This window comes from Typha latifolia, chromosome 1 (assembly GCF_019914945.1).
Source record: "Typha latifolia isolate L0001 chromosome 1, TyphaL0001v2, whole genome shotgun sequence".
NCBI lineage: Eukaryota > Viridiplantae > Streptophyta > Magnoliopsida > Poales > Typhaceae > Typha > Typha latifolia.
Genome location: NC_133086.1, coordinates 3,085,760 through 3,110,968, shown reverse-complemented (window position 1 = coordinate 3,110,968; position 25,209 = coordinate 3,085,760). Strand labels below are relative to the sequence as shown.

At 36.3% G+C, this 25,209-nt stretch overlaps 3 protein-coding genes across 7 annotated transcripts; 2 read left to right on the top strand and 1 right to left on the bottom strand.

Moving 5' to 3' along the window:
* The first annotated feature begins 708 nt into the window (after positions 1-708).
* On the top strand, positions 709-3,610 carry LOC140798708 (EID1-like F-box protein 2). Of its 2 annotated transcripts, XM_073152727.1 has the most exons (4): positions 710-850; positions 1,001-1,118; positions 2,197-3,031; positions 3,228-3,610. In XM_073152727.1, the coding sequence occupies exon 3, from the start codon at positions 2,254-2,256 to the stop codon at positions 3,010-3,012; it is 759 nt and encodes a 252-aa protein (XP_073008828.1). In that variant the 5' UTR covers positions 710-850; positions 1,001-1,118; positions 2,197-2,253; the 3' UTR covers positions 3,013-3,031; positions 3,228-3,610. The 2 variants fall into 2 exon arrangements, with proteins under 2 accessions (XP_073008820.1, XP_073008828.1); XM_073152719.1 differs by lacking the exon at positions 1,001-1,118 and having other exon boundaries at positions 709-850.
* Positions 3,602-6,351, bottom strand: LOC140798695 (uncharacterized). 2 transcript variants are annotated; one of them, XM_073152707.1, is made up of 6 exons: positions 6,150-6,351; positions 5,732-5,817; positions 5,045-5,326; positions 4,533-4,854; positions 4,359-4,440; positions 3,602-3,968 (listed from the first exon to the last, which is right to left on the bottom strand). In XM_073152707.1, exons 1-6 carry the CDS (start codon positions 6,173-6,175, stop codon positions 3,777-3,779), a joined length of 990 nt encoding a protein of 329 aa, XP_073008808.1. In that variant the 5' UTR covers positions 6,176-6,351; the 3' UTR covers positions 3,602-3,776. The 2 variants fall into 2 exon arrangements, with proteins under 2 accessions (XP_073008808.1, XP_073008799.1); XM_073152698.1 differs by having other exon boundaries at positions 4,533-4,860; positions 6,150-6,277.
* Positions 6,352-7,676: 1,325 nt separating this feature from the next.
* LOC140785869 (uncharacterized) lies at positions 7,677-24,630 on the top strand. Of its 3 annotated transcripts, none has more exons than XM_073134072.1 (25): positions 7,684-8,248; positions 8,404-8,760; positions 11,960-12,092; positions 13,178-13,353; positions 13,757-13,830; positions 14,301-14,336; positions 14,448-14,538; positions 14,850-14,909; positions 16,239-16,455; positions 18,011-18,207; positions 18,756-18,857; positions 19,111-19,221; positions 20,001-20,066; positions 20,152-20,250; positions 20,445-20,511; positions 20,619-20,743; positions 20,898-21,065; positions 21,154-21,228; positions 21,830-22,144; positions 22,320-22,504; positions 22,589-22,691; positions 22,816-22,961; positions 23,452-23,531; positions 23,619-23,791; positions 24,294-24,630. In XM_073134072.1, exons 1-25 carry the CDS (start codon positions 7,910-7,912, stop codon positions 24,396-24,398), a joined length of 3,600 nt encoding a protein of 1,199 aa, XP_072990173.1. In that variant the 5' UTR covers positions 7,684-7,909; the 3' UTR covers positions 24,399-24,630. The 3 variants fall into 3 exon arrangements, with proteins under 3 accessions (XP_072990249.1, XP_072990173.1, XP_072990091.1); XM_073133990.1 differs by having other exon boundaries at positions 21,145-21,228; XM_073134148.1 differs by lacking the exons at positions 23,452-23,531; positions 23,619-23,791 and having other exon boundaries at positions 7,677-8,248; positions 21,145-21,228.
* The last annotated feature ends 579 nt before the right edge of the window (positions 24,631-25,209 follow it).

Here is a 25,209-nt window from a genome sequence, read left to right as displayed (position 1 = left end):
TTCACCGGTGGTGGTAGTTAATCTATAAAATTTACTTTTTAATTAAAAAAAGTATCTTTCTTAAGAGCAGTTGGGAAAATAATCATAATACCATAATAATAGATTTCGAAATAATTGTTTCTCTGGGTAGTTGTTTTAGTAGTTTGTTATAGCTCATAATTTATCCTTATTTTTTAGAAAGGTTTTATTATATCTAACTTTGTTTGCTTTGAGTTTAGACATCCTCTCTAAATAACACTCCTAAACTGGTTTAATAATTAAATATATTTTTATCTGTTTTATATCTAATTAAATTTTAAAAAAAATTAAGACTAACTAATCGAGTTCGAAAGTTTAATTTAAGACTAAGTCCTGAATTTTTTTAGTTAAAAAAAAATTAAACTGAATTAGATATAAAAACAATAAAAAATATTTAATTACTGAACTAGTTTTAAGAGTCACTTTAACAACGAGGAGTTAGGTGTAGTTACTAAAACTCTAAGCAAACAGGGCCGGAATTTTTGATCCTACGTGGAGTTTACTATTAGCCTACGGCTCTGTATCAATAATAATAAATTAATCGTAGTCCCGAATTAGCCTCTGTGGACGAAAAGAACACCGTGGAGAGACAAAATTACTGTGAATCGGCGACCCGCCGCGTGGTTTGTTGGGCATTTTGCTGATCTCTTCCATTCCCGAGGGGTTCATGTTCACTACCCTTCTGTCGCCATGTGATGCCTCGTCTCGTCTCTTTCCTACTTCAACTCTTCAAGCTGAGTTCCAAAGGAGGTGAAGGGAGATGAATAGGTTGTTTTCTTTTGTGCTCCTCTATGCGTAGAAGCGAAAAAGGAGGAAACTTGACGCTACCCAGGTGATAAATTTGATGCCTTTGTTCAATTCTCTTGATAAAATTATCTCTTTTTTCAGGTGTTTTTTTTGTGTGTTTAGGGGAATATGAGTAGGATTTGTAGCTTTATTTGGGAGTTTTCGTAACATTTTTGTGGTTCGATGTGCTTTTTAGGGTTTTGATTTGGGGAGTTTGATGTTGGAGGGGGGGAGGAGACGGCTTCAGATCTTGCACGCATTGTGCAAAATTTGGAAAAATTACGGAGAATTACCAAGATATTGCAGTATTTTGGGTGGGATTTAGTAAAATTAGTGCGCCTCGAAGCATAGGATGGATTCTTCTTTCCTTTCTTCTTCTTTAAGCTCGGATAATGTTGTGAATTGCTTTAGATATTCGTCATTCTTTTTGAGGTTTTACAAAGTAAAATTAAATAGAACTCGCCCTTTGGATAGATTGTGGCTAATTAGGTGGGAAATAGCAAAATTCACAGGTTTATCATTGGAGTGAGATCTTTGGTTCTGAAGGTTTCAAGCGAATGTTGTCTCTAGTATACTTACATGGTGAAATTATGTTACATGCATCCAAATTTACCTGATGACCACATCAAGTAATCTCTCTAGATTTTTGTACAGATTACAATCTTCAGTGGAGTGAAATTAATAGGCTTTAGAATCAATTCTATGTAAGACCAAATGTGCTAAGTGCTTACTTAGAATCCTCTAATAGTTTTTGGCACACGCAACATGTCTATGTCACATATGCAAGTCAGAAGGCACGTTTTGCATTTGCAGGTATATATATTCACTGATGTTGGTGAGATCTATAGAGGTTGCCTAATTCTTGCCAGCATAAGATTACATACCTAGAGTATCACAACACAACCAAGTGGTTTACGCAGATAATAATCATTATGCACTGTACATGTGGCAGTCAAACTAATCGACATTATAATCAATCTAGTGAACTTATTTAACAAATGGCATTAGATAGAATTAGTCAAATCAAAGTCTTCCCTAGATCCAAAATTAGATGTTGAACTGACTGCCTGACCCCTAGAATCATCTATTCATTCCAGTTGGTTAATATTTTTATTTTTCTATCTTGTAGTCAGATCTATTTTGCCAAATATCAAAGAACATATGAAGAAGAGGATGCTAATGAGCTGAAGGTTTTAAATTTTTTATTACATTTACAAGGGATGACTTAAATATACTATTACCAAGACGTTCATTATCACAGGGTTTTAATACTACTTTCATTAGCTGTTTTGAAACTAAATGCAGCATGATGTTTATGTCTACTTTGCTGAATATGGAGCATGACTCCATTATTTCTTAGTGACAGATTTCTATTTGATGTAATTTTTGTAGTTATTCTGTGAGAGTGAATTTTTGCGATGAGCATGACTCCCTTATTCTGTGCCTGATATGGTTGAAACAATGCTGGTTCCAAAGCAGTACCGCTGCACACACTCTGCAGCATGTATATGCATTAAAGGCCACTTGAGTGAAGATGCAATTTTCCTTATATTCCAGCACCTAAACTGGAATCCGAGACTGATTGCTGTCATGTCCTGTGTCTGCAAATGGTTTGATGAGATCGCAAAGCGAGTATTATGGAAAGAGTTCTGCCGTGCTAGGGCACCAAAAATGATGCTAGATATGCAATCTAGTGGAAGTCACAATGTTGATGGAAGCTGGAAATCACTGGGGAAACTTCTTATATACTGTTCAGGGTGCAGCAAAGGAGGCCTGTTCAATGATGTCCATATCCCAGGTCACTTTGTCTACAGGACTCGCTTTTCTAGGACTTCAGGAAAAAGCTTACTTATACCGCAATGCAGAACAGATGTGTTGTACATATCAGACCCATGTGAGCATTTAGATCAGGGGGAAGAGGGTGACGTGGGCCTTTTCCGTGGTGTCTTTAAATCGTTTTCTGTTTCCAGAGTTAAAAAGATGCTGATTGAGAAGCAGATTGAGTTTCATCCCACAGAGGTCTGTCCTTATTGTAAAGCAAAGTTATGGAGTATGCTTCAGGCAATGATGATCCCGAGGAGTGCTTGTAGTAGATTATGTTCTTATGATGATTCTGTGGAGTACTATGTATGTCTTAATGGACATATGCTAGGAATATGCACTCTCATACCTCTTTCAGAATCGGAAGAGACATCTGAAATTGAGTGATACTCAGAATTTGACTCAGGTTATTATCTCGGTTGTGTTTTATTTCTTTGCTGTGACAATATCTTATTAGGAATTAATCAAAACTGTGCATTTAGTTCTTTTAACTTTGAAATTCTAGTGGAAGATTTAGACAGTTTGAGAATTTCATGCACTTCTTTTCATCTCTCCGATGTTTAACATTTGGTTTACTTTTCTTTTTTGTCCTTGTTGAACAGATTGTCAAGAAAGGTTGAAGGCAGATTTTATTTTCAAACTGTTTGTGGATCTTGTTGGCTGTTATTCATGAAAAACTATGTTGAAAGAATGATCCAAGCATGAGCCCGTTGTTACTTGAGATTGTCTGCTCTGCTATATGATTGGAGTTTGTGATTAGCTCTGCTAGGACAAGAAAAGATGGTTAACTAGTCTCATTCTATTGATAAGTTGTTCAAATTAGGGGGGGGGTGAAGCCCGAATTGAGTTCCTTTACCACTGGCCATGTATCTATCAGTACAAAATGTGCTATTCTTATCTGTAACTTGACCCTGAAATTATGACTGTCCCATATCAGTTGATGTTTCGATGAAAAAAAAAAAAGTTTGCTTTCATATTCTCATTATTCTTGTTGAATTTATTATTGGTGGCTTGTTGTATATCATTTACAAGGTCAGATATCTTTTCATCAAAACACACTACTTCTTGTCGCATCAGAGTGATAGTATTTGTAAGTGATTTTGATCCAAATGTTACAGCATTCAAATTTGGCAGCTATCATTGTGTTCTTTTCAGAAGCAGGAACATGATTTGGGTGCTTTCCCTTGTGATCTCATCTTCTTTGCCTTCTCAATAATCTTCGACTGGTCGTATCTTTTTCTGTCTTCTGCCGAAGCTTTTGCACCTTCAACAACTTTATCGATTCTTGTCATCTCATTACGATATTCTTGCATTGCTCTTGTTCGTCTTCTTTCCAATTCCATCTGCAGTTTCAACAGTGTTTCTTAGATACTGAATTAAGTTTATAATCTACATATCTGCTATACTCACGTTATAGTTGGAAGGGATTGTGTTGTCAATTTTTCTAGATATGCCCATGAAATGCAAGAACTGTGTCCAATATGCTGGGAAATGCAATGAGATTTTTGATAGGAAAGATCTTGTTTGGGCACTCTAGGACAGGGATAGCTTTTTAGTGCATCAGAGGGGTTCTAAATTAATGCATCCTCACTTTGCTTGGCTCTATGATCTATAACTGGTCTAGTTTCTTGTGACATGAAGCTTGAGCAAACTTCCTGACCACAAAATTCTCTATTTATAGCTCTATAGAGAAGTAAAAAATTATAAAATGATGATTGCAAACTTAGATAAACCTCTTTTCTTTCCAGTCTGCGCTTGGCCTTCACCTTCTTCTCATTCTCCCATTCCAGAATAGTGCTCTTCATCTTGTCACACCTGGAGAAAAGAAAAGAAAAGAAAAGAATCAAATTCGGAGCAAAACTGAACATACTATACGGTGTGGATCATGAAAAAAGCTATATATTCACCTCCGTTTTATCTTCGCCATCTTGTCCTCCTCCCAAGCACTTGCTCCTGTTTCCGCAATGTTATAGTCAGTTGGTTTAGTGCTTCCAATTCCTTTGGCAGAAGGTGCAGATGTAAGTTTAGGTGAAGCTTTTGCTTGTTGGCTTGCCTTTTCTTGTTCAAGTTCAAATTTCTTGCTTCCTCTGTCATTTCTACTCTTGCTAGAGAAAGTTGGCGTCTTCTTACTGATAGGCGAACTATCTGTAGCTTTCTCTGTCGACTTGCTTTCAGCTCCCGCATTTCTTTTGCCATCGAACGTTGACGACTTCTTCATCGATCCTTCGCCTGAAACTATGCATTTATTTAGTTCTGAAATAAATTACTGTGATCCTAAACCTCATGGTTTCTTGTCTTTTACCTCATATCGTGGCGGTATTGATACAACAATCAAAAGTAGCATGCAACTGTTTCTAATGTAATAACTTAGGAGAAGAAACCTTGGATGAGAAGCAACAAAAGAAACTGTTAGATTTACCTGGTGATTTCTTGTCTTCTCTGGGCCCTTTACTAATGGACATTCGGCCAAATTTCGTCTGATCTGTTGGCTTGTTCATGCTTTCTCCCCTTGTGCTTCTGATGTCAGTCAGAGGGCCTTCTGTCTCTTCGAGAGCTTTCTTTTGCTTCATCAATCTCTCTTCTTCCTGTAAGGTGATAGCATATGCAGCTGCTGCAATTGCGCTTTCTCGTACGCCGTCACCAACTTCGCTGTCGCTCAGTTGGCCTGAGAATTGTCTTGTATTCCACCCCTTTTTATTTTCTGCAGAAAGAAATTTTGCAGTTCTTAAAGACCAGTGTCATAAGAGGAAGGATTTAAATTTTGCATTGCAATTTTGTAGGCTTAATTTTATGCCTCATGGGCAGTATGCATAGGTATCTTGATAGATTAGGACAAGAGGATATACACATGCATAGATATGTACAGGAGTGTGTACCTTTATTAAATGAAAAATCTAGAAAAATGTCTTCAAAATGCCAAGTTTCATAGGAAAAGTATAAATTTCTCTCAATCCTATTGTCTTTTTCTTTTCCAAATGACAAAAATATACTCTCTCTCTCTCTCTCTCTCTCTCTCTCTCTCTCTCTCTCTCTCTCTCTATATATATATATATATATATATATTTATGATGACTACTGAAAGTGACGCACGTATATGTACAGTTACCTCCTTTAAAGGACACAGTCTTCTTTGATGGTATCCTTCTGTTGTAATCCTCTTTGTCCTCCTCTCCCACATTTGCGAAGCGCACCCTGTAAACAAGATTGCAGCCTGAATCAGCTTATTTATGAGTTGAAACTTGAAAGAACTGCAGGTACTTGTTCTCAAAACTTTTGTACTATGGAAAAAAAACTTGATTCCTGTGCATGCTAGTTGCTTTTTTTCTTCTGCAACGTGAACAAAAGAAATGCAAGTTTTGCACCTTGATAAAATGATTATTTCATCTATTCGATTCCCATGGACATGAACAGACACAAGAACTGGAAAATTTAAAGCCAAGAACAGTGTGCTTTGATATTTGAAGATAGATAAAGTAGCAGAGACCTTTCAAAGCAAATCAACCAAACTACACGAATTGGAGTACCTCGGTTGTTTGTATAAATTGTCCATCCTGCTGATGTGCAGAAATTTATGTGTGGAACTGTGAAGAATGGTGCAGAAGAAGAGACTCAAGGTGACTTTATCTGAGACCAAGCTTGGAAAGAAAGTAAGTCTTATGATAGTTTATTTGGCTGAATTAGATATGATGAACAAGGAGGAGTTGTGGGAGACAAGCAAGGTGAGATAGATTGCTTTGCCATGCAAGACTTCATTTGTATCTGGAAAGGTGGTGAGGTGAAGAAAAGCATTTCTCGTTTTGCATTCTGCCTAGGTTTCAGCTTATTCCCTTGTCCTTGCTTTTGCCTCTGGCTAAAGATAGCTGAATTATTTCATATTTACGTTTGTTCATGTTATGCTTGCAAATGATGTTTTGAAAAGCTTGAAGGGAATATGAATATGCTTTCTATCAGCTCTCCTTTTTGTACAAACAATACCCTACATGAGTGGTAATCTCCAAGAATAGAACAATTTGCATCTCTTATTGTAAAATGATATAGTCTTAGCTGCTGGAATCCGACAGGTCTTCGCTAATGTATAATTAGAATAATAAGGCAAAAGAGCACTCTTTTTTTTTTTACTTCCAAAGTTTCTAGTTATGATTCATTTGTATATTAATATTCTGATATCCACCTACAGTTAGATCTTAGAGGTGCTAAAACATATATGTCATGCATCCAATAAACTCCATCAGATTAAGCTACTACTCATGCTGAGTTCTCTCTTGATCTAGTGAGATCTCAAGTGTTCACCTTCTTTCCCCTAGGAAGAAAATGCATCTTGCTGTGATCAAATATTAGGTATTGTATGTGACCTTTGAGAGGTTTAATTGTTTACTTTTTTTATTTTTATTTTTTTTGACAAACAGGTTAATTGTTTACTAATGATGTGTTTCTTAATTCTTATTCATGGACATGATAAGATGATAAGAGGATGAAGAAGCAAAGTAAGAGTCTTCTGATACTGATACTCAGCTTTCTGAAGATTTTTTGCACTTATGTTTTCGGCTTACATCACAAGATATGGCATAAAAGAGCAAAATGCTTTCCATATGGGGACTATGGAGAGTGATTAAGGTTTCCATTTGGCAAGGCAATATTATTGAGGCAGATGTTATTGTTCATAAATTAAGAGCATTTCTACATTTTTCTTTAGTTGCTGAATATTTTCGCCAAGATGTCTGTCTGTCTTTGACAGCAGTGGTTGCTTGTGCTCTCTGTCTCAACTATGTCCAACATTTGGGTCAAGCAAACTTAGAGTCAGTCAGTCTCTTGTTTTAAGAGAGTGAAAAGTTGTTCTATTTCCAACTGAAGAAATGTTTTCAGTACTTAATTGTTCATGCATAAGACAATGCACTCACCTATTCCTCTCTCTATATATAGTTGTTTTAAGACCACACCTATTTAACCAAAAAATATCCAGACTTAAAAAGACCTCGACTAGATTCGAAATATGGTCAGGGCCGTTGAGATGAGCTTTACGATTCGAGTAAGGACCCCTTTTAAGTGGAGCGCTCCCGTTTCCCTCCTCTGCGTTTCGCCTGTTCTTGTGTAGCTGTATCATCACCTCGTCCCGCCTTCTCTATCTCTCTCTCTCTCGTTTCGAAACGATCCGACTCCCCTATCTAGAGAAACCCTAAAACTCTCTCCCTCCTCATCAAATCCTAGCTCTACTTCCTCTATTTATTCCCTTTTCCGCAATGCGATTCCCCTCTTAGATCCTTCTTATTTTGCGCCCCCCACCTCGATGGAGATCACCGAGGAGCAGCGGCGGAGGGCGGAGGCTAACCGCCTTGCGGCCCTCGAGAAGCGGAAGCGCGCGGCGGAGGCGTCAAATGATAATCCTTGGAGGCTTTTCAAGTGCCAGAAGATTCCGGTCATTACACCGCCGGTATCCGGTGCTCCGCAGCAAGTTCCGGCCAAGAATCAGGAAATGCCGCCGCTGCCCCTTTCGCCCCTTCGATTCCGTATCGTTCTTGAGATATGCTCACCTGACGAATTCTCAATCTCTCCGGAGCCGTTGGAGGATTCTTTGTTTCCTGGAGAGAGCGAGTGCTTTCGGATCATAGAAGCTGCCCTCTTATCGGTTCGATCTTGGCCTAATTTCTTGAAATGCATAATTTCCTTGGTAGATTTATCCTATCCCGACTTCTTTTGAGCCATGGTACTAGGTTGTTTCTTTATTTTGAGTTGAAACTTTCCAGTTAAATCTCTGACCTTTATCTGTTCATCTATAATTAGGTTGTACCTTTTTGGATGTCGGAGAGCCAGACTGGCCGAAAATATTCCATCTATAAGCTCGTGGACTATGAATTGGTCATAAAATGCTTAAAGAAGTTAACTGGAGTTGAACTACAAGATATACCATATACAACACGCGTGGTTGTTGAGAAGTTTTCACAATGTGTGGGCGATAATTGGGTGCCTTTGATGGAGGGTCATTATTCTGACGAGCAAGTTGATGAGCTTTTTGGGAGGTTACCGAAGTCATTACGAGATGCACTCCTCCCCTTTCAGCTTGAAGGGGTAAAGTTTGGCCTTCGAAGGGGTGGCCGTTGCCTTATTGCTGATGAAATGGGTCTTGGAAAGACTCTTCAGGTGAACCTATCACTGCTTTACTGAAGCATTCTAGGAGCTGGTTATGTTGTCAAACTATGTTAATTTGAGTTTGCCTGAGTATGGTTATTGCATAGAGTTAAAATCTGTTATGGATAATGTCATTTGTATGCCTATCACTTTTTTTATGGTATTTCAAATCTCCTTGAGGGGAATTCATGCATCAATTCAGATAATGTATAGAGAAAACTTTGAGAGTACTAGAGAAATTCAATAATCATACTTATAGCCATCAACTTTAGCAGGTGACACTTGGTGTGTAATATTGCGCTTGCACAGATGTGATCATCAAGCCCGGCCCACCCAAATCCAGTCGATTTTAATCGGGCTAAGCCCGGTCGAGCCCGAATTGGTACCTGGTGGCATTGGCTAGGCTTTTGTTTTTCCAACCCATTACGCCTACTTATTCGTAGGGTTTTTAGTCCCACATCGAAGGTTTGGTTCATTGCATACCAGTATACTATTATATAAGTATATTCCAATGAAAACTAACTAAAATATTTTCGTAGAAGACTTGTTACGCTGGACCCATTACAATAATATTTTTTTTTATAATCCGACCCATTACACTCGGCCAAAGTTCAATATCTTATGGATTAGTGGGCGATAACGGGCTATAATATTCTAGACCGACCTGAACCTGGCTTGACCCGAGTGGTTGGTGGGCCGGACTGCAAATAAAGGCTTAAGCACGGTCCGTTTGAAAAAAACCAAGTCAACCCCAGTCCAATCCGCCCGATGATCACTTTTACTCTTACATGCATGAAGTTATGAGTTCATGTCTTCAAAAGAACCTTTTTAGGAATGAGGGTATGAGTGCACACCTTTTTCTTGCCTAGATATTGGGTAGGAGGGAGTTTTAACTTTTAAGCTCTAGGATGCCTTTTTTTAAACTTACAACCTTCAAATGAGATATAAACTTATAGTATCTTTGGTTATGCATTTTCCTAGATACTTCCATAGTTACAAGAATAACAACAGTAATAACCAAGATTTTGTTCTCATCTTTTGTAGTTAGATATATGTAGTTATGTATTTTTTCCCTCCATTCATCTCAATTAAGTGCAAGGATCTGTACTTAATCTAGATCTATCGTGCCTTTCGTACCAACGATGGCCGGCACGGCACGTGCCGTAAGAGAAGAAGAAAAAAAACGAGATACTCACCTTCATCGCTGATCGCCGTCGCCGCTCGCCGATCCGGATCCGCAACTTAAGTTTTAACCGATAACCTTATATATATATCTTGATCTCTCTCTCTTTCGATCTCATCTTCTCCCTCGGGCTAGGGCACCCGACGCGCTCGGGTGACCGCGACGGCGAGCGGCGATGGCGACGGTGATCGACAACGGGTAGCCTGGACGGCGGCGGCGGAACTATTAGGAGGCGGCACCCCTCGTGCCATGTGCTGGCACGTCGCCGGCACGGAAAGTGCCGACCGGCACGGAAAGTGCCGACCGGCACGGAAAGTGCCGACCGGCACGCCCCATGTCGGTTGGCACGACCATTCTTGTTTCGTACTATGTCTATGTTTGCTAGATCTTCTCCCCATCTAAACACTTTCTACTTTGTGCCAGTGGTGCGCTATGTAGCTTTGTCAGACATGTGCTAACCATCTTACTAGTTAACAATTCTATTCTCACGTAACTTGTCCTTTACTAGTTCTATATCTAATGTGCATCAGATACAATCATATGATATCTTCTTCTTGTACTTCCATGCTCTTATCTCCAAAGAGTATTCATTTGATGATCAAGTCTAACTGAGTTACTTTCATGATGCCCATTTGTTTGTTTGTTTGTTTCCAAAGAAGAAGAGAAGCATCTAGACCTATACAGTTGCCCTTAATCTCCAAAGAGTATTCATTTGATGATCAAGTCTAACTGTGTTACTTTCATGACGTCCATTTGTTTGTTTGCTTCCAGAGAAGAAGAGAAGCATCTAGACCTATACGGTTGCCCTTAGTCTCCATCTGATACTAACATATGTAATACAAAGATTATGAGATTGAAATGGTTCTTGGCATACTTTTAAATGTTAAGTAATTGGTATTGGCGGCTCAAATGTCTGCAATAATGGCGGTTTTAGACCATTCTTGCTATACTATGTGCTTTGGCCACCTTGTATTTTGCCAAGCTCATGATTGGTGCCATCCTGAAACAAGCCCTGTTGTTGCTCTAGGTTTTGAAAACTAAATGGTTTGGTGGTTCTTTCTTTTATAGGTTAGTTTTTCTTATTTTTTTTTCTTTGGATGAGATTGTTTTTTGTACACCCTGTTCTATCATAAATTATTAACATCTTGTGTTGATGTTTATTTCATTTTTTCATTGGAAGCTTCTATTGCTTCCTGTACTGGTCATCTTCTGGATGAAGATAGTGTGTTCTTCATTTTAACTTATTAGTGATTATACAAAATTTGGTGCTTCATTTTGTAAATATAATTTTAATTTAAGGTTGCTGCAGGATCAGGTCATCCACATTCTCTTAGCATTTGGAAAAACTCTATGGCTGCCATGTTCTTGTTGAAAACCTTTTACAACATTGCTTTTCAAATTGATTGTATGTATTTTTTTTTAAAACTTGTATACATAAAATGGTGAAATGTGCTTCTTGAACACTTCCTAATTTTAAACAGCTATTAGACTTGGAGTATTTGGTGTCACTTGATCTATGCTAACTACTACTGGAAGATGATTAAATGTGTTAAGAACGTGGAGACATCCAATATGGATACTTTGGGAACGATATAACTAGGGATATCTTTGAGTTTTAAGAGACTAATTATTATATGGAGTATGGACTCATAAGAGTGGTGATTGCACAGTTTACGCTTGATTCAATGTTTACTGTTAACACTCTCGGCATCTTGAAATTGGTGCCCCAGGAATCATTTGATCATCTAAGAGTTGGATGAGGGCAATATATTTAACAACCACCTGAAAAATAAGTTTAACCAGTAGCAGGACAATATTGATTTTTAGAAAAGATTAGGTTTGCCAACAAGTTATTATCACTTTCCCTTCCTCTTCATCTTTTGATCTCTCTCCCATCCTCTCACCCTCAACTGTATAGAGAAATCTTGTTACTGCTTATCTTTGTATTTTTTACTTTTTTTATATGCTATAGAGTGATATTACTGTTTGTTTCCAGTAAATTTGAAAACTTTCATCATTATATTGCAGGCAATTGCAATATCATATTGTTTCAAGGATGAAGGTCCTATTTTAATTGTTTGTCCAGCTGTCTTGCGGTATTCCTGGGCGGAGGAGTTGGAACATTGGCTTCCTACCTTTCTACCGAAGGATATCCATCTTGGTACTTTCTAAGAGTTCTTGCTTTTCTTGAATTAATTTTTCCACCGGTGTGTATGAATATTTTTTTGGGAATTTTTTTATGAGCCATAGTAAAAGATGAGCTCCTTTACAATAAAACGACATGCATTTTTTGGAAGATAGAAGAGAAGGGGGGAGAGAGAGAAGGGAGAGAACATTGATGAGATATGAAAATAATAGATTAAAATTTATTTGAATTCAAATTGGAATTTTTATTTATTTTCTCTTTCTTTATTGGGGAGTGAACTTGGTTAAGGATAAAATGATATTTCATTATTTTGTTATTGAACGTGGTTAGGGTCCTTACTATGGATAGCCGTGCTGATCGACACTTATTGTGCCGGTGGCATACTGGCACACGGCACCCCTCCTAGGAGTTTTGCCGGTTGCCATCTATTTCGTCGTTGAGCTTGCCCTCGCCGATCGCACCTCACCACTCGCCAAGTTGCTGATAACCAAGTTGATCCGGATTTGTAACTTAAATTTTTAATCGACTGACCCTCTCTCTCTCTCTCTCTCTCTCTCTCTCGATCTTTCTTCTTCCTTTCTCGGGCTAGGGTACCGGACAGGGGTGTGAGCTCGGGCGACGGCGAGCCGTGAAGGGTGAAGGTGACTTGTCCCTTACCTTTTTTTCTCCCTCTTTTATGGCACGTGCCGCAACACTTGTCAGCCGGTGGTCGGCATGGTTTGTGTTTGTGGCACGATCATTGTTGGACCTGACCGAGTTCAGGGACCTTCCTGAACTCGAACCGAACATGGGCTGAAAGTTTTGAAATTTTGCAATAGAGAGTATCCTTTATTTTGCAGAAATTGTTATAGTATGACACTATTACTTTTAGTTTCTGATGAATATACACACACTGTAATGTTTATGAACTATTTGAAGTTCATCTAGAGAGAAAAAGGAAAAATGATAAGTACAATGGGAACTTAGATTTTCTAAAAAGATTGTGGTTGATATTGGTCTACATGAATACTTATTCTCCATTCAACTCTATTTTGCATAGCATAAGATATTATCAGTTTTTTGCTGAAGATACTTATCACCATATTGTTTTGTCTTTTCAGTATTTGGCCATCAAAATAGTCTCGATCATTTGGAAGCATGTCCAAAAGTAGTAGTTGTTTCATATAAGATGTTGAGTCGCCTTAGTAAGAGTATGTTAGAAAGGGAATGGGCACTTGTGATTATTGATGAATCACACAATATACGCTGCACAAGGAAAAAATCTGAGAAAGAAGAGGTACTTCTTCACATCGATGGTAGTTAATATTTATTTCCTTCTAAGCATGACATCTTTTACTGAATGATACTCTCTATTACCATTTTATCCATCAGGTCATATTATGTTTGGCAAATATTTTCTACCTGTTTCATAGATGCAGATCAATTCATTCTTTCTGTCCATTCCTTTTTAATGAATCAGATTTTTCTACTAGATTCTGACTTAATCGATGATAATTTTAGATTATGTTTAGACATTTGTTATAAAATATCCTCCTTTAGAAGTTTCTAATATATAAATGTTTAACATTGTAGATCCTCTCATTCAACAAAAATTTCTTATTCAAGTCTGATGATAATAAAGCCCTTTGCTGAATTTTATCATATTTCTATCTAACTTTTCCTTTTTTTGTTTGTGACAGACAAGAGTAATACTTCAACTGGCCACAATGGTTAAACACATTATTCTACTCTCTGGAACACCTTCTTTGTCAAGGTTCTATTGGAGTGAATCTCAATGCTAAAATCCTTGTCACTTATATGGAATTCTTTTTGTGTTTTCGTTTTGTGATGTAAATTTGTGCTTTATTATGGAGGACTTAGACCTTCAATTATTTACTATTGTATAGATTACACAATGAGTAGTTTACACAAGTAAGGTGCAGAAAGTTTATTCCTCAGAATAGGATCCGCTGATCTATTGCCTTTTTTGAGTCGTAATTGCTAATAATGAGGATCAAGTTAAAGTTTGAAACCCTATTTCATGTTATCAAGCTAGGTGTCTTTACATTTAATATGACAATCTCAGAAAGGTGAGATAAGAGTAAATTATATTTGAAGTCAACTTCTAGCTTTGCCTTTAATATAGCTTGTCATATATCTCTTTTGTCTTATGGTCTTGACTAGTTATGTTCCATAATGTTTATGGATGTAAGCTATATTTTGGTTTGTCTTAGGTGATGATAGGCCCTATGACATTTATCACCAGATAAACCTGTTATGGTGAGTACTATTTATTATTTCCCTTTTCTGTTTTCCAATTTTCTGGAATTGCAGAAAACTTGAGTCTGTCTCTGATATAGTAATTCTTTTTACAATGATTTCCCACTTCAGGCCTCGGTTACTGGGTAATGATAAGTATGAATTTGCCAAGAATTATTGCTTAATGAGGTCTGCTCAAGGCTCTCATGGGAAAACTTATCAGGTTGGTATTAAATCAGTGCATTGACTGTGACAACCTTTTCATCCTCATGTTGCAGTATTCTTTTTCCTGTACTTAAGTACTCTATTTGGTTGCTTGATTTGATTGAATTGATAATTAATTTGTACTTGTAAACCCTCCGCAGCCCCACCCCACAATTTGATACCAAAAATATCTAGGCATATCAAAACATTAAAGGCTAGCTAGTAAATAAATTGTGCAACATATTAAAGGCTAGTCCTTCCATTTTCACTTTTCTAGTTTAAATTTTGTTGTGAATTAAATCTCATGTTTAATCCTATGCACTCATGCAGGACTTCTCCAAGGGTACTCGGTTGCCAGAATTAAATGTGCTGCTTCGGCAAACCCTTATGGTTTGTTTGTTCTTTTCCCTACTTCTTATACGGCTTTATGTGCATATATCTATTGTATATACTCTCATATGTCAAATTTGTCTCAATGTTTTAGGAATCTGACAAATGTGTTTTGTTTTTGTTTTTCCTTTATGTCACTTCTTGATTATTATTGGTTTATGTGTCCCAAAATTTGTGGCCCTCATGATTGATTGTAAAAGCCGTTGTCCAACATGATCTTGTGTTGGAGGTATATTTTCAATGTTGGCGGCAGTCAGCATCTTCACATACATGTCTATTGAAAAGAACCTCTCTGAGATAGTCTAAGATCATTATGCCTTTTATGCAGGTTTTTGCATATTCTTTCTTTCCCCAGTTGAATCATCCATCACAATCCATCTGAAAGATATTCAGCGTCATTCGTCTAAGAAAAACAGCAAACCTATCAAACTTTGATGAGCAATGTTGTGTTGAAGGAAGTTAGGAACATCTGTGTAATCCCATATATTTGCAAATCCATAGTCACTTGAGCAAACTTCTAGGGCATGTTTGATTGATAAGAAGTAGAGAGAAAAAAGTGATGAAAGTTTCCAATAAAGTCACTTTTAATAAATAATCATCACTTATTAGTGTTTAATAAAAATTGGGAGTGTTTGGTGGAACGAGTAATTATGATATTAATGATGACATGCAATGTATAAAAAGGTGGAAAGTATCACTCTCTCTTTTTAATAGAGGAAGTGGAATGAGCCAAAATTAGGAACATTAGGTGGGTTTAGGAAAATGGAGAAACTCATTCACACTTCACTTTCTTCATCTAAGCACCACAAAGTGATGAATATTAAGCAAGTTGCACACTTTCTTTTTCTACTTCCCGTTAATCAAAGTATCAACACACTCTTAATGGTGCTGAAAGCCTGAAATTGTATCAAAGATTTTCATTTTACAAATTTCTCCTTTTTTTGCAGTAGTACCTATTCTGTTAATTATGTTAGTTGCTTACTTTTAGAATCGTATGCTAATTAATTCATTTTATAATTATATTAGCAAATTAATTCCATTTCTCACTAATCATCTGCCATTTGCTTGATATAAAATGAAGATACTTGTTGGAGGCATTTAATTTAAAAGTGATCTAGAGCTTGCTGAAATATTGTGATCTGGCACTGGAATTTTTATTTTTGGAAGACTTATAAGAAGTTCACATTGTTACGTCATACATGGGAGTGGGCATTCTGTACTATTTTGATGGATACTACAGATAAATTATATTGGTTTTATGTAACCATTTTCTTGTTTATCTAAGGTTGCATAACTTGTTTGACTTCTGAACTAGTTTTCATGCAACAGATTAGACGTTTAAAGGATCATGTGTTGGCACAATTACCTCCCAAGCGTCGGCAGATTATTCGAGTGAAGTTGAAGGTAGCAGATATAGTTCTAGCAACTAAATTATGTAGTCTAACTGGAGGAACGATTATAGAAATGGAACATGCAGAGGAACTTCTGGATGGCTGTTGTACCAATATCAGCGGAAGTGAGAAAATGGAGAAAACTTTTACTAATGGTAACTGTTCTTTAATTGTATCAAGCATTAAAACTGTCTTGAATCTTCTGGCATATATGCTTGTATGTCTGTTTGTTGCAGTGGCTTTATGTTTTCACTCTCTGCACTTGGTAATCATATTTGTCTCTTTAGAAGTTACTGTTGTATAATGTCTTAAGGGATGTCTACATGCAATAGGGAGCTGCATAACTATGAGGGAGTACTAAAATAACCTTGGTGAAGATGCTGATGGATCACAGTTGTATTCTATCTCCAAATTAGATGGATATTCCCAGGGAACTTAAATGTTGAATTAAAATGGTATTACCATCCAGATATGCTAATGATCATAGTCAAACTATACTCCAAGCTGAGAGCCTGAGATGTACATTGTTTCAGGCAAAGTCCTAAAAAAATTAAAATCCTCATAAGAGGATTATACATCTCCGATGTGAAGGCATGAGGCCAAAGCTTGGCAACTGCTTTTGTGCAGTTAGAATTCAACTCTTCAAATGCAAGGGAAAAACTGGTACATGCTACTTTTGGCAAATGCAAAATGTGTCAAACAACAACCTCACAATACAATCAGGCAGTGCACAAAATCAGATTAGTCTATTTCTTCAGAATGTAATTCCAAGTTCCAACAAATTTATACATATATAACTAATAAACCTACATAATTTTAAAATCTTGAAATGTTCATCAAATTGAGCAAGTTTTGCATAATGGACAATTCTGAAATACGTCTCAGTCTTCATTCTACAAAATTAAGAACAAACAATGAAATATGGTGTAAATTTAAATCCTTCTCATAGTAAGGCTGTTCTTTTGATTGATGAGCTTGACTTTGTTAGGGGGCTTTCGATGAGAGATATGATCAATCAACTTGGTTCCAATTTAGGTCGGAATTTTTTAGAACTACAGCTATCTATCTGTCCAAAAGATCTGATATTTTGATGGGTTGTTCCTCTTGAAGTAAGAGATCTAAAGCAATTAGAATCATGTCGATCAGAGGTGTAGATCAGAACTTATGAGGAAAATATTGATTGTTGGTCTTTTAGTGCCGGGATGGTCATGGTTAGTGGAAGGTGGAGTAATGATTAGGGTATTGGGAGGTGACAATGACAGCGATGATGTGATAAAGTATTAAGCTAGGCGAAGGGATAGAGGGTGGACCAATCCTTGATAGGCGTGGGGGCACGGTCGGATTGAAGGAGGAAGAAGATGACGTCCGATGACGGATGCCATGGGAGGAAGGAGATAAGGGCTCATTTGGTTTAAGTTCAGGGAGGCGTTCGAACGCAATAGCCATAAATCTTTATTCTTCAAAAGCAAAAATTATTTCTTTTGGGATGGTTTGATAAGGTCCAAGCTGTATCTAGCTGAACCGTAACAACTTTTTAATAATAGTTATCTGGTACTGGCGACAATTCTCGATTAATAACGGTACTTGCAATATTGGTTTTTTTTTTATGACTAGTTGCAATCAAGGAGCTCTAATAGTCTTGGCTAGTTGGCTATATAGAGGACTTGCTTTTTATTCTTGATAATTAATTGTTCCTTCTGTTCCTCTCAGATTTAGGTTGCAAGAAGTCTTCAAAGCTGCTTTCCCCTCAAGAAATTGGCATTGCAAAATTATCTGAATTTCGTGAGTGGTTTTTCAACTATTCCACAATTGGAGTTTCTGATTCTGATAATAGCTTGGACATGGGATTGGATACTCAGAAAATGATAATTTTTGCCCATCATTTGAAGGTTCTAGATGGAATACAGGTCAGATTTCAGTTACGGCTGTAATTTGCTAAACTAGTTTTTCTGCCAGATATGACTGAAATTATTTAGACCATTTCTCTGATGGCCATAGCTAATGTTTCTATCAGACCATATCTTACACGATTATCTGTTATCCTCAGCTGCTCGGCCCTTAGCCACCATGCCACCATGTAAAGTTGTGGACAAAGATGTTATACCTTTTTATACTATATAGTTCTCAGTTGTCCTTTGTTTTGTGAAAACTCCATCTTCTAAGGCTATAGTTGGATATATATTCTGACTAATTTTTCCAAGTTAAAGAGGTTAATATTGTACTTGTACTAAAATGAAATAGTACACTGCTTTAAGCAGCTGCTGCTCAATTTATCTCTTGAATATCTTAGTATTTTACAGTTATGCTGATTAAGAGCATGCATATAAATTTAGAAAGCAACTCTTGAAATATCGGATTTCAATTTTTTTCTATAGTATGATCCATAATTTCATGTAAGAAAAATATTTTGATGTTTTGTGTTGCTTTGACAATTGTGCTATATTTTATTTTTCAGGCATTTATTTCTGAGAATGGGATCAAATTTGTTCGAATTGATGGTAGCACACTTGCCAGAGACAGGCAAGAAGCTGTTGAAGCTTTTCGTTTATCTGCGGAGGTTAATATTCTTTCTGCATTCAGTCTAAATTAATGTTAGATGGTTGAGGAGAGATCTTTAGTTTCAATTTTTAGATTTTTTTGTTTGTTTGTGTGAATGGAAAGCATTTAACCTCTTTTTCCCTTTCTTAATAGCACCTTTTTTCAATTTTTTTTCTCTTTCTAATTCCATTATTATTGATTGTTATTCTTTGCAAGAATAAAGATTTTAATCAAGTGTTTAACTATAATAATATGGTCCACAAATGCATCAGGTCAAGATTGCGATAATTGGAATAACTGCTGGGGGTGTTGGTTTAAACTTTTCATCTGCTCAAAATGTTGTTTTCTTGGAGCTGCCTAAATCGGCATCAGAAATGCTTCAGGTTTTTTTTTTCTTAAATTTTACTTTTTTCGAATATCTTTATCTGTTTTGTTGCTCCAAAAATATTTTGATATCATTTTTGGAGCTTCATGTTTGTTAAACTTAAAACTTGTGATGTTAATGAAGCCCCTAGATGTTGCAATTTTTCAGAAGGATTTGATAGATCTGTAATGCAATACTTCATTAAAGGTCTGCAGATTGCATTCATTAATAAATAAATCATAATGAAGATATTTTAACGTAGTACCAAGAAGTATGCTTTTTCTTTTTTATTAGCATTGGTAATTTGGTCAATTTTCTTATGTTCAATTCCATATACATTTTCCCATTGGTAAAGTATTTAATTTGTTACGTATGAATGGTTGTACAGAGGTTGGAGCATTGGTCCTTTAAATCTACAGGTTGACTGGATGAATGGCTTAAACAATAGCTGAATGGTGATCCTTATCTATTGGTCCCTGAAAAATTGGAACATAAGGCTAAGCTTATTGCTTTTTTGTGTTGAATGTTTCATTTATGCAATTTACTTTTTTCTCTGCCATAAAGAATGAGATAGCATGCCAGCTAACATGTTAACAGGAGACCGCATAGTGTCACTTGAGAGTGTGTGTATTTTGATCTTATTTTTTTTAAAGTGATTTATGTTGCAAGTGCTAAGGTTTTTGTGCATGTTTCTTACCTGTTGCAACTTGCAAGATCTTGTAGCTGCTTAATCCTATAAGGTAGCATTGCTGATATGCAAACTTAAAGCTTTATATGCATGCTTCTTGCATTTGGTAGGCTGAGGATAGAGCTCATAGGAGAGGACAAATGAATGCTGTCAATATATACATTTTCTGTGCAAAGGTATAAAACTTTTCAAAAGATTTGCCTGTCAGGTGATTTTTGTTGCCCTTGGCTTGCTATAAATGGATTTATTATGATCTGACAGGACACATCAGATGAATCGCACTGGCAGCACTTAAACAAAAGTCTTTTCCGTGTTTCATCTATGATGAATGGCAAGGAAGATTCAATAAGAGAGATTGAGGTAAACTATCTTCTGTTCTTAATAATACATCTTTTGAGGTTCTAGTATATGACTGTGAAGAAACCTGTTGAATCTTCCTTCACATTGTTGAACTCTTTGATGTAACATGAAATTATTTATGTTCTGCTAATTTATTATTTTTTTTCTTGAAATCATATCGAGTTTGTCATTCTGTAATCCAACTGGATTTTTAGGTTGAGAGAATTGTTCATCTAGAACACAGTGGCAAAAATGCAAATCAAGCATGCTCAGAGGAGACAGGTACAATCCTGTGAAATGACTGTGACATAATTGATGCGACTAGTTATAGGTTCATCTGAATTGACTTTTCTAAGTAATATTGCCTTCAATTTTGTGAACCACCACAGTTAAGCCGGCGTTGCAGGCTTGTAGAACCTACAGAGAAGCACTGGAAGAATCTGAAAATACTACCATTGAGCACATTGAAGAGGATACATGTTTTTCTATTTGTACGGTCCCTCACCGACTTGAGGTGGACAATTTTCCTCCTAATGTTGCGTCTCACCAACACAAATTTATTGATTCGTGTTGATTTATTTATTTATTTCTTTACAAACAATTTGAAGTTATTAGTTTGCTTAGTAAATTGCAGTTTTGTCTTTTAACTTCAAAAATTGTTTTGGTAGGATGACATTTGTCATGATTTGGATGTGCAAGAATGTCCTACACTATATAGTAATTGGAAATGCAACAATCCTGTAATCTCTCAAGCTGATCAATCTTGTGGTACTTCTAATTGCGAACTAGTCAAGAGAAACTCAGAGTTTGACTTGCTAGGCGTAAGAGCACATAAGGTACTTACTTTTTCCCTTGAATTTTTGTAGATAAGGGCAACTGCTTTAAAGATCCTGCACTAATACCAAGTTAGGATAGACATCGCAGGTTGGCAAGAGATTTTCTTTAGGTGGCAAATGTGATATGAACAATCATATTGAAGCAGAATTTCTGCGGTTTGAGGTAAAATATATTTCTCTAGTGATATTTTGTTTAATGTCCATAAGATCCCAGAACTAATTTTCACATCATAAGTAACTTCCAAAAATGGTTTTGTAGTTATCTTTTCTCTATGAGAAATTTTCCTCGTTACGAAGTAGAAGTTTCAATTGATTGTTGCTATCATGATTAAGGTGCAATCCTGAAGATTGGAAATTATGTTTTGGGTATTAAATGCACAATATAATTCATCAAGTAGAGAACTTGTTACTATTTGTTAGACTGGCCGAGAGAAGATGAATTCTGTTTTATGCTCATTCATTAGATAATGGATATCTGGCATATATACAAGTTTGTGCCCCATTACTATTATTAGATCTTGGTATGATTTAAGAGAAGGCAAATTTTGATTTAGCAGCTCATGTTTTTAATTAGTAACACATCTTACGAAAATCCTCATAAGAATTTAGTCATAGTAATAAACTTGTAGGTTTACATCTATCAAGATATTGAGCTGATATTTATTTTATGCGAGTCAAATGTTTTAATACTCTTATTTGCTTCTATTGGTTAAAGATCTAATTGATTTTTAATCTCTTTTCTTCTAACTTATATCCTTTTTTAGGTGAGCCAACACACAGGGCGGATTCATTTGTACATTTGCATTCCAGGAAAGGATTCAAGACCAAGACCACTTTTTGAAAATTTTCGTCCAGAAGAACTAGATTCATTAGCATGTAGTTCTGGTCAGGAGAAGAAGGAAGAGACCCTGCAAGTCCTAAAGGAAAATCCTAAGTTATGCTGTGTCTTCACGTCATTCATTAAAGAGTGGAGTAGTTTAAGGCCTATTGATCGGAACAAGCTCCTTGGAAAGCCATTAGAACTTCCTCTGAGTCTTGAGTTGTGCTATCTGAAGGGGAATATGAATCACTCCTCTGAAGTATGTTCCTTTTAGAAATTAGTTCAGTTTACAGTTATTAGCATGTGTCAGCATGTTAAAACTTTAAACTTAATGATGCCTTGTTCTTTTGATACACCATCAGACTTTAGTTCAGTTTTCCTTTTTTTTTCAGTAACATGGTTCAGATATTAATGGAAATTCCTTTATCATTCAGGGATTGCTGAAAGGTGGGAGTAAGAGACGTGTCACCCCTTTAAGTGATATAAGTTGTCCTCTACCAGAAAATGCTGTGTGGAAGAATGTTATCTTACATGGCGGGACTGCCAAGGAGAAGAAGTACTCTCAGGCTTGGACTGTTGATGATGAACCTCTCTGCAAACTTTGCCAAGGACCTTGCTGGTATGTTCACTTGTAGGTTTAAATGCTAATGTTTCTTTTGTAACTTTTTTCTTCTGTTCTTTTAATATTAAGTTGTTTTCCTAGTGGCAACCTTGCAAAGGCACCTGAATATTTTGAAGATTTATTTTGCAAACTGAGCTGTTACCAAGAATTTCGAATAAGAACCAGTCAGAGAGCCCTTCGTCAGGTCGGTGGGCACTTGCTAATTGTTGAAATCATGTATCACATTGTAGTTATATATATTGGACTTGTGGAAATCTAATCAAGATCAAATATGCTTTACTGCTTCTTCTCGCAAAATTTCTTACCAGGCACTTTTTCAATTGGAGCGTGGTGTATGTGCTCAATGCAAACTGGATTGTTGTGAACTTGTCAAAGCTGTCAGAGTTCTATCTATCCGAAAGCGAAGAGAATACATTGAGAAGGTTGCTCCAAAATTGGCAAGCAAAAAGAGGCTGTGAGTTACTTAGCTATGTTGTTCTTAGTTCGTACTGAGGAACATACTTTCTAGCAGATGTGTTTTGGAATACTCTTTTTTTTTTCCTAATTGTCCTCCATCAATAGAACAATGATGATTCCTGTCTATAATTTTCTTAGTGGATAAGAGAGTTGGTCTTAGGTATGTTATCTACTAACAAATAGATTGTGCTATCTTTGCAATTACCATTATTACCATTAGCAATTAGCCATTACCATTAGCAGTTACCATTAGCAATTACCAAATAGAATGAATGAGGAGATCTCTTAGGACCATTACCATTAGCAATTAGCCAATTATCGCTCGTCCTATTTTAGGTTTTCTATTAGACAATCTTTATAAATTAAGGACCTAATATTTGTGAGATAGCAGCATTATTGCTCAAGTGCTTTCTTATAATAGTTGCATTAGTGTCTTACCAATGATGAGGCCATAAGTTAAAGTTTTGCTACTGCATGGATTATCATAGGCTGAATAAACTCATCCGTGAACCAAATGAGGGAAATGCATGGCATGCGGACCATATAGTACCAGTCTACAGAGGTGGAGGTATGAAATATTTAAATACTAAAGCCCAACTCTTGCAGTTGTAAGTCGTAAATAGAAATACTCTAATCCGAGTCAACTTGGTTGCAGGCGAATGTAGACTAGAGAACATGAGAACCCTCTGTGTGGCCTGTCATTATGAGATCACTAATGCTCAGCGTACTGAACTACGCATAATGAGGATGAGGGCAAAAGAACATCTCAAAATTGCCATGAAGGGAGTCCAAGAAGGGAACAGTACCGAACCTATTGTTTCTGTTGAAGTTAGTACTTACATAGTTACATCTGGATTGAACTTGAATATATACCGTCTTGTTGCTTCAGTCTTCTTGTATGTTAATTATCTGATTAGGATCTGTATTTGGCAAAATTATGGAAATGAACTCCATTCTGATGTTACTACAAACTTAAAAAGATGGTCTATAACCTTGTGCATAATAGTCTGTTCTTTTTTTCTTTCAGTATCGATGTCATTTTATTATACAGTACATATTATAGACATTCTATGATGAGAATACTCTACTAACCCCATTTTATGCTGAACTATATTTGGCCTTAAATTGATCCGTTTCTTAGCATCTTTTGATATTAGTATGATGATATTCATCATTTTGTAGATTTTTTGAAAGATTCTCCTCTTCTTTTGTTGCCGTTCTACAGAATAAGCTTCATACTTTGAAAACTGTATAATTCAGAATCTGAATGTAAATGATAATTGTGGACCTGAATAAGCTCCACTTACTGTCTTCTTTTATTCATGTTCAGGGAAATGAAGAAAAGGATTTCGTAGGCTCTGAGGACGAAATTTTGTTCATCAAGGTCCCAGGTAGTGCTTATTCATTAGAAAAACCTGAGGACCTAGGTGTCTGATATGTGAAGAATTATCTGAGCAGATAATGTTGGATTGGTAACATCTGTGCCGATTGTATTGATGTATCCAGTATCATTTTTTCTGTTTTAAGATTATGTAAAGTATTACACAAATGTATATTGGATCCATTGTTGGTCTTATTCAGATACCACCAATGTGCTTGTAAAGATACTGTTGTGTCTGACAATTTTTGTAATACCGAAAGTAATCAATTCATTGTCTATTATTCAACCAGACTTGCAGAACACTGGATCTATCGATATAACAGACTGTATAATATAATCATTATTTTATAAACTAGTATACATCTAAACATTACAATAGCTTATACCAATATTAAATCTCTTCTAATATAAAAAATTAGCATATATCTTTTAGAATTAATCTTATTCATTGCAGTGGGGACTCTCTTAATGTCACATAAACAGACTTTTTTTTCCTTAGCGTTTGTCACAGAGGTAACACAGTTCCATCTTTCTAATTAATAGCATGGTATGGATGTAGCAGTGAGGCATTTCAATTGTGTTAAAGTGCATCCTAATCATCATCCATGGAATAAAAAATAAAAGTAATAACAACTTACTTTCCTGTTCTTTCAGGAAAAAAACATGAAAGCCATTGTGATCTATAATAAAGAGCTCTGCCAAATAAAAATAAAAATAAAAATGAAGAGCCGTACCTTATATTGCTATATAAGTATAACAGACAAGGACCATTATACCGACTCGGGCTCTCTTCCACTCAGGCTCGAGCCGGGTTTGGATCGGTCCGGTCGAATTTTAAGCTTATCTGGGATATCTCTTTCTTATA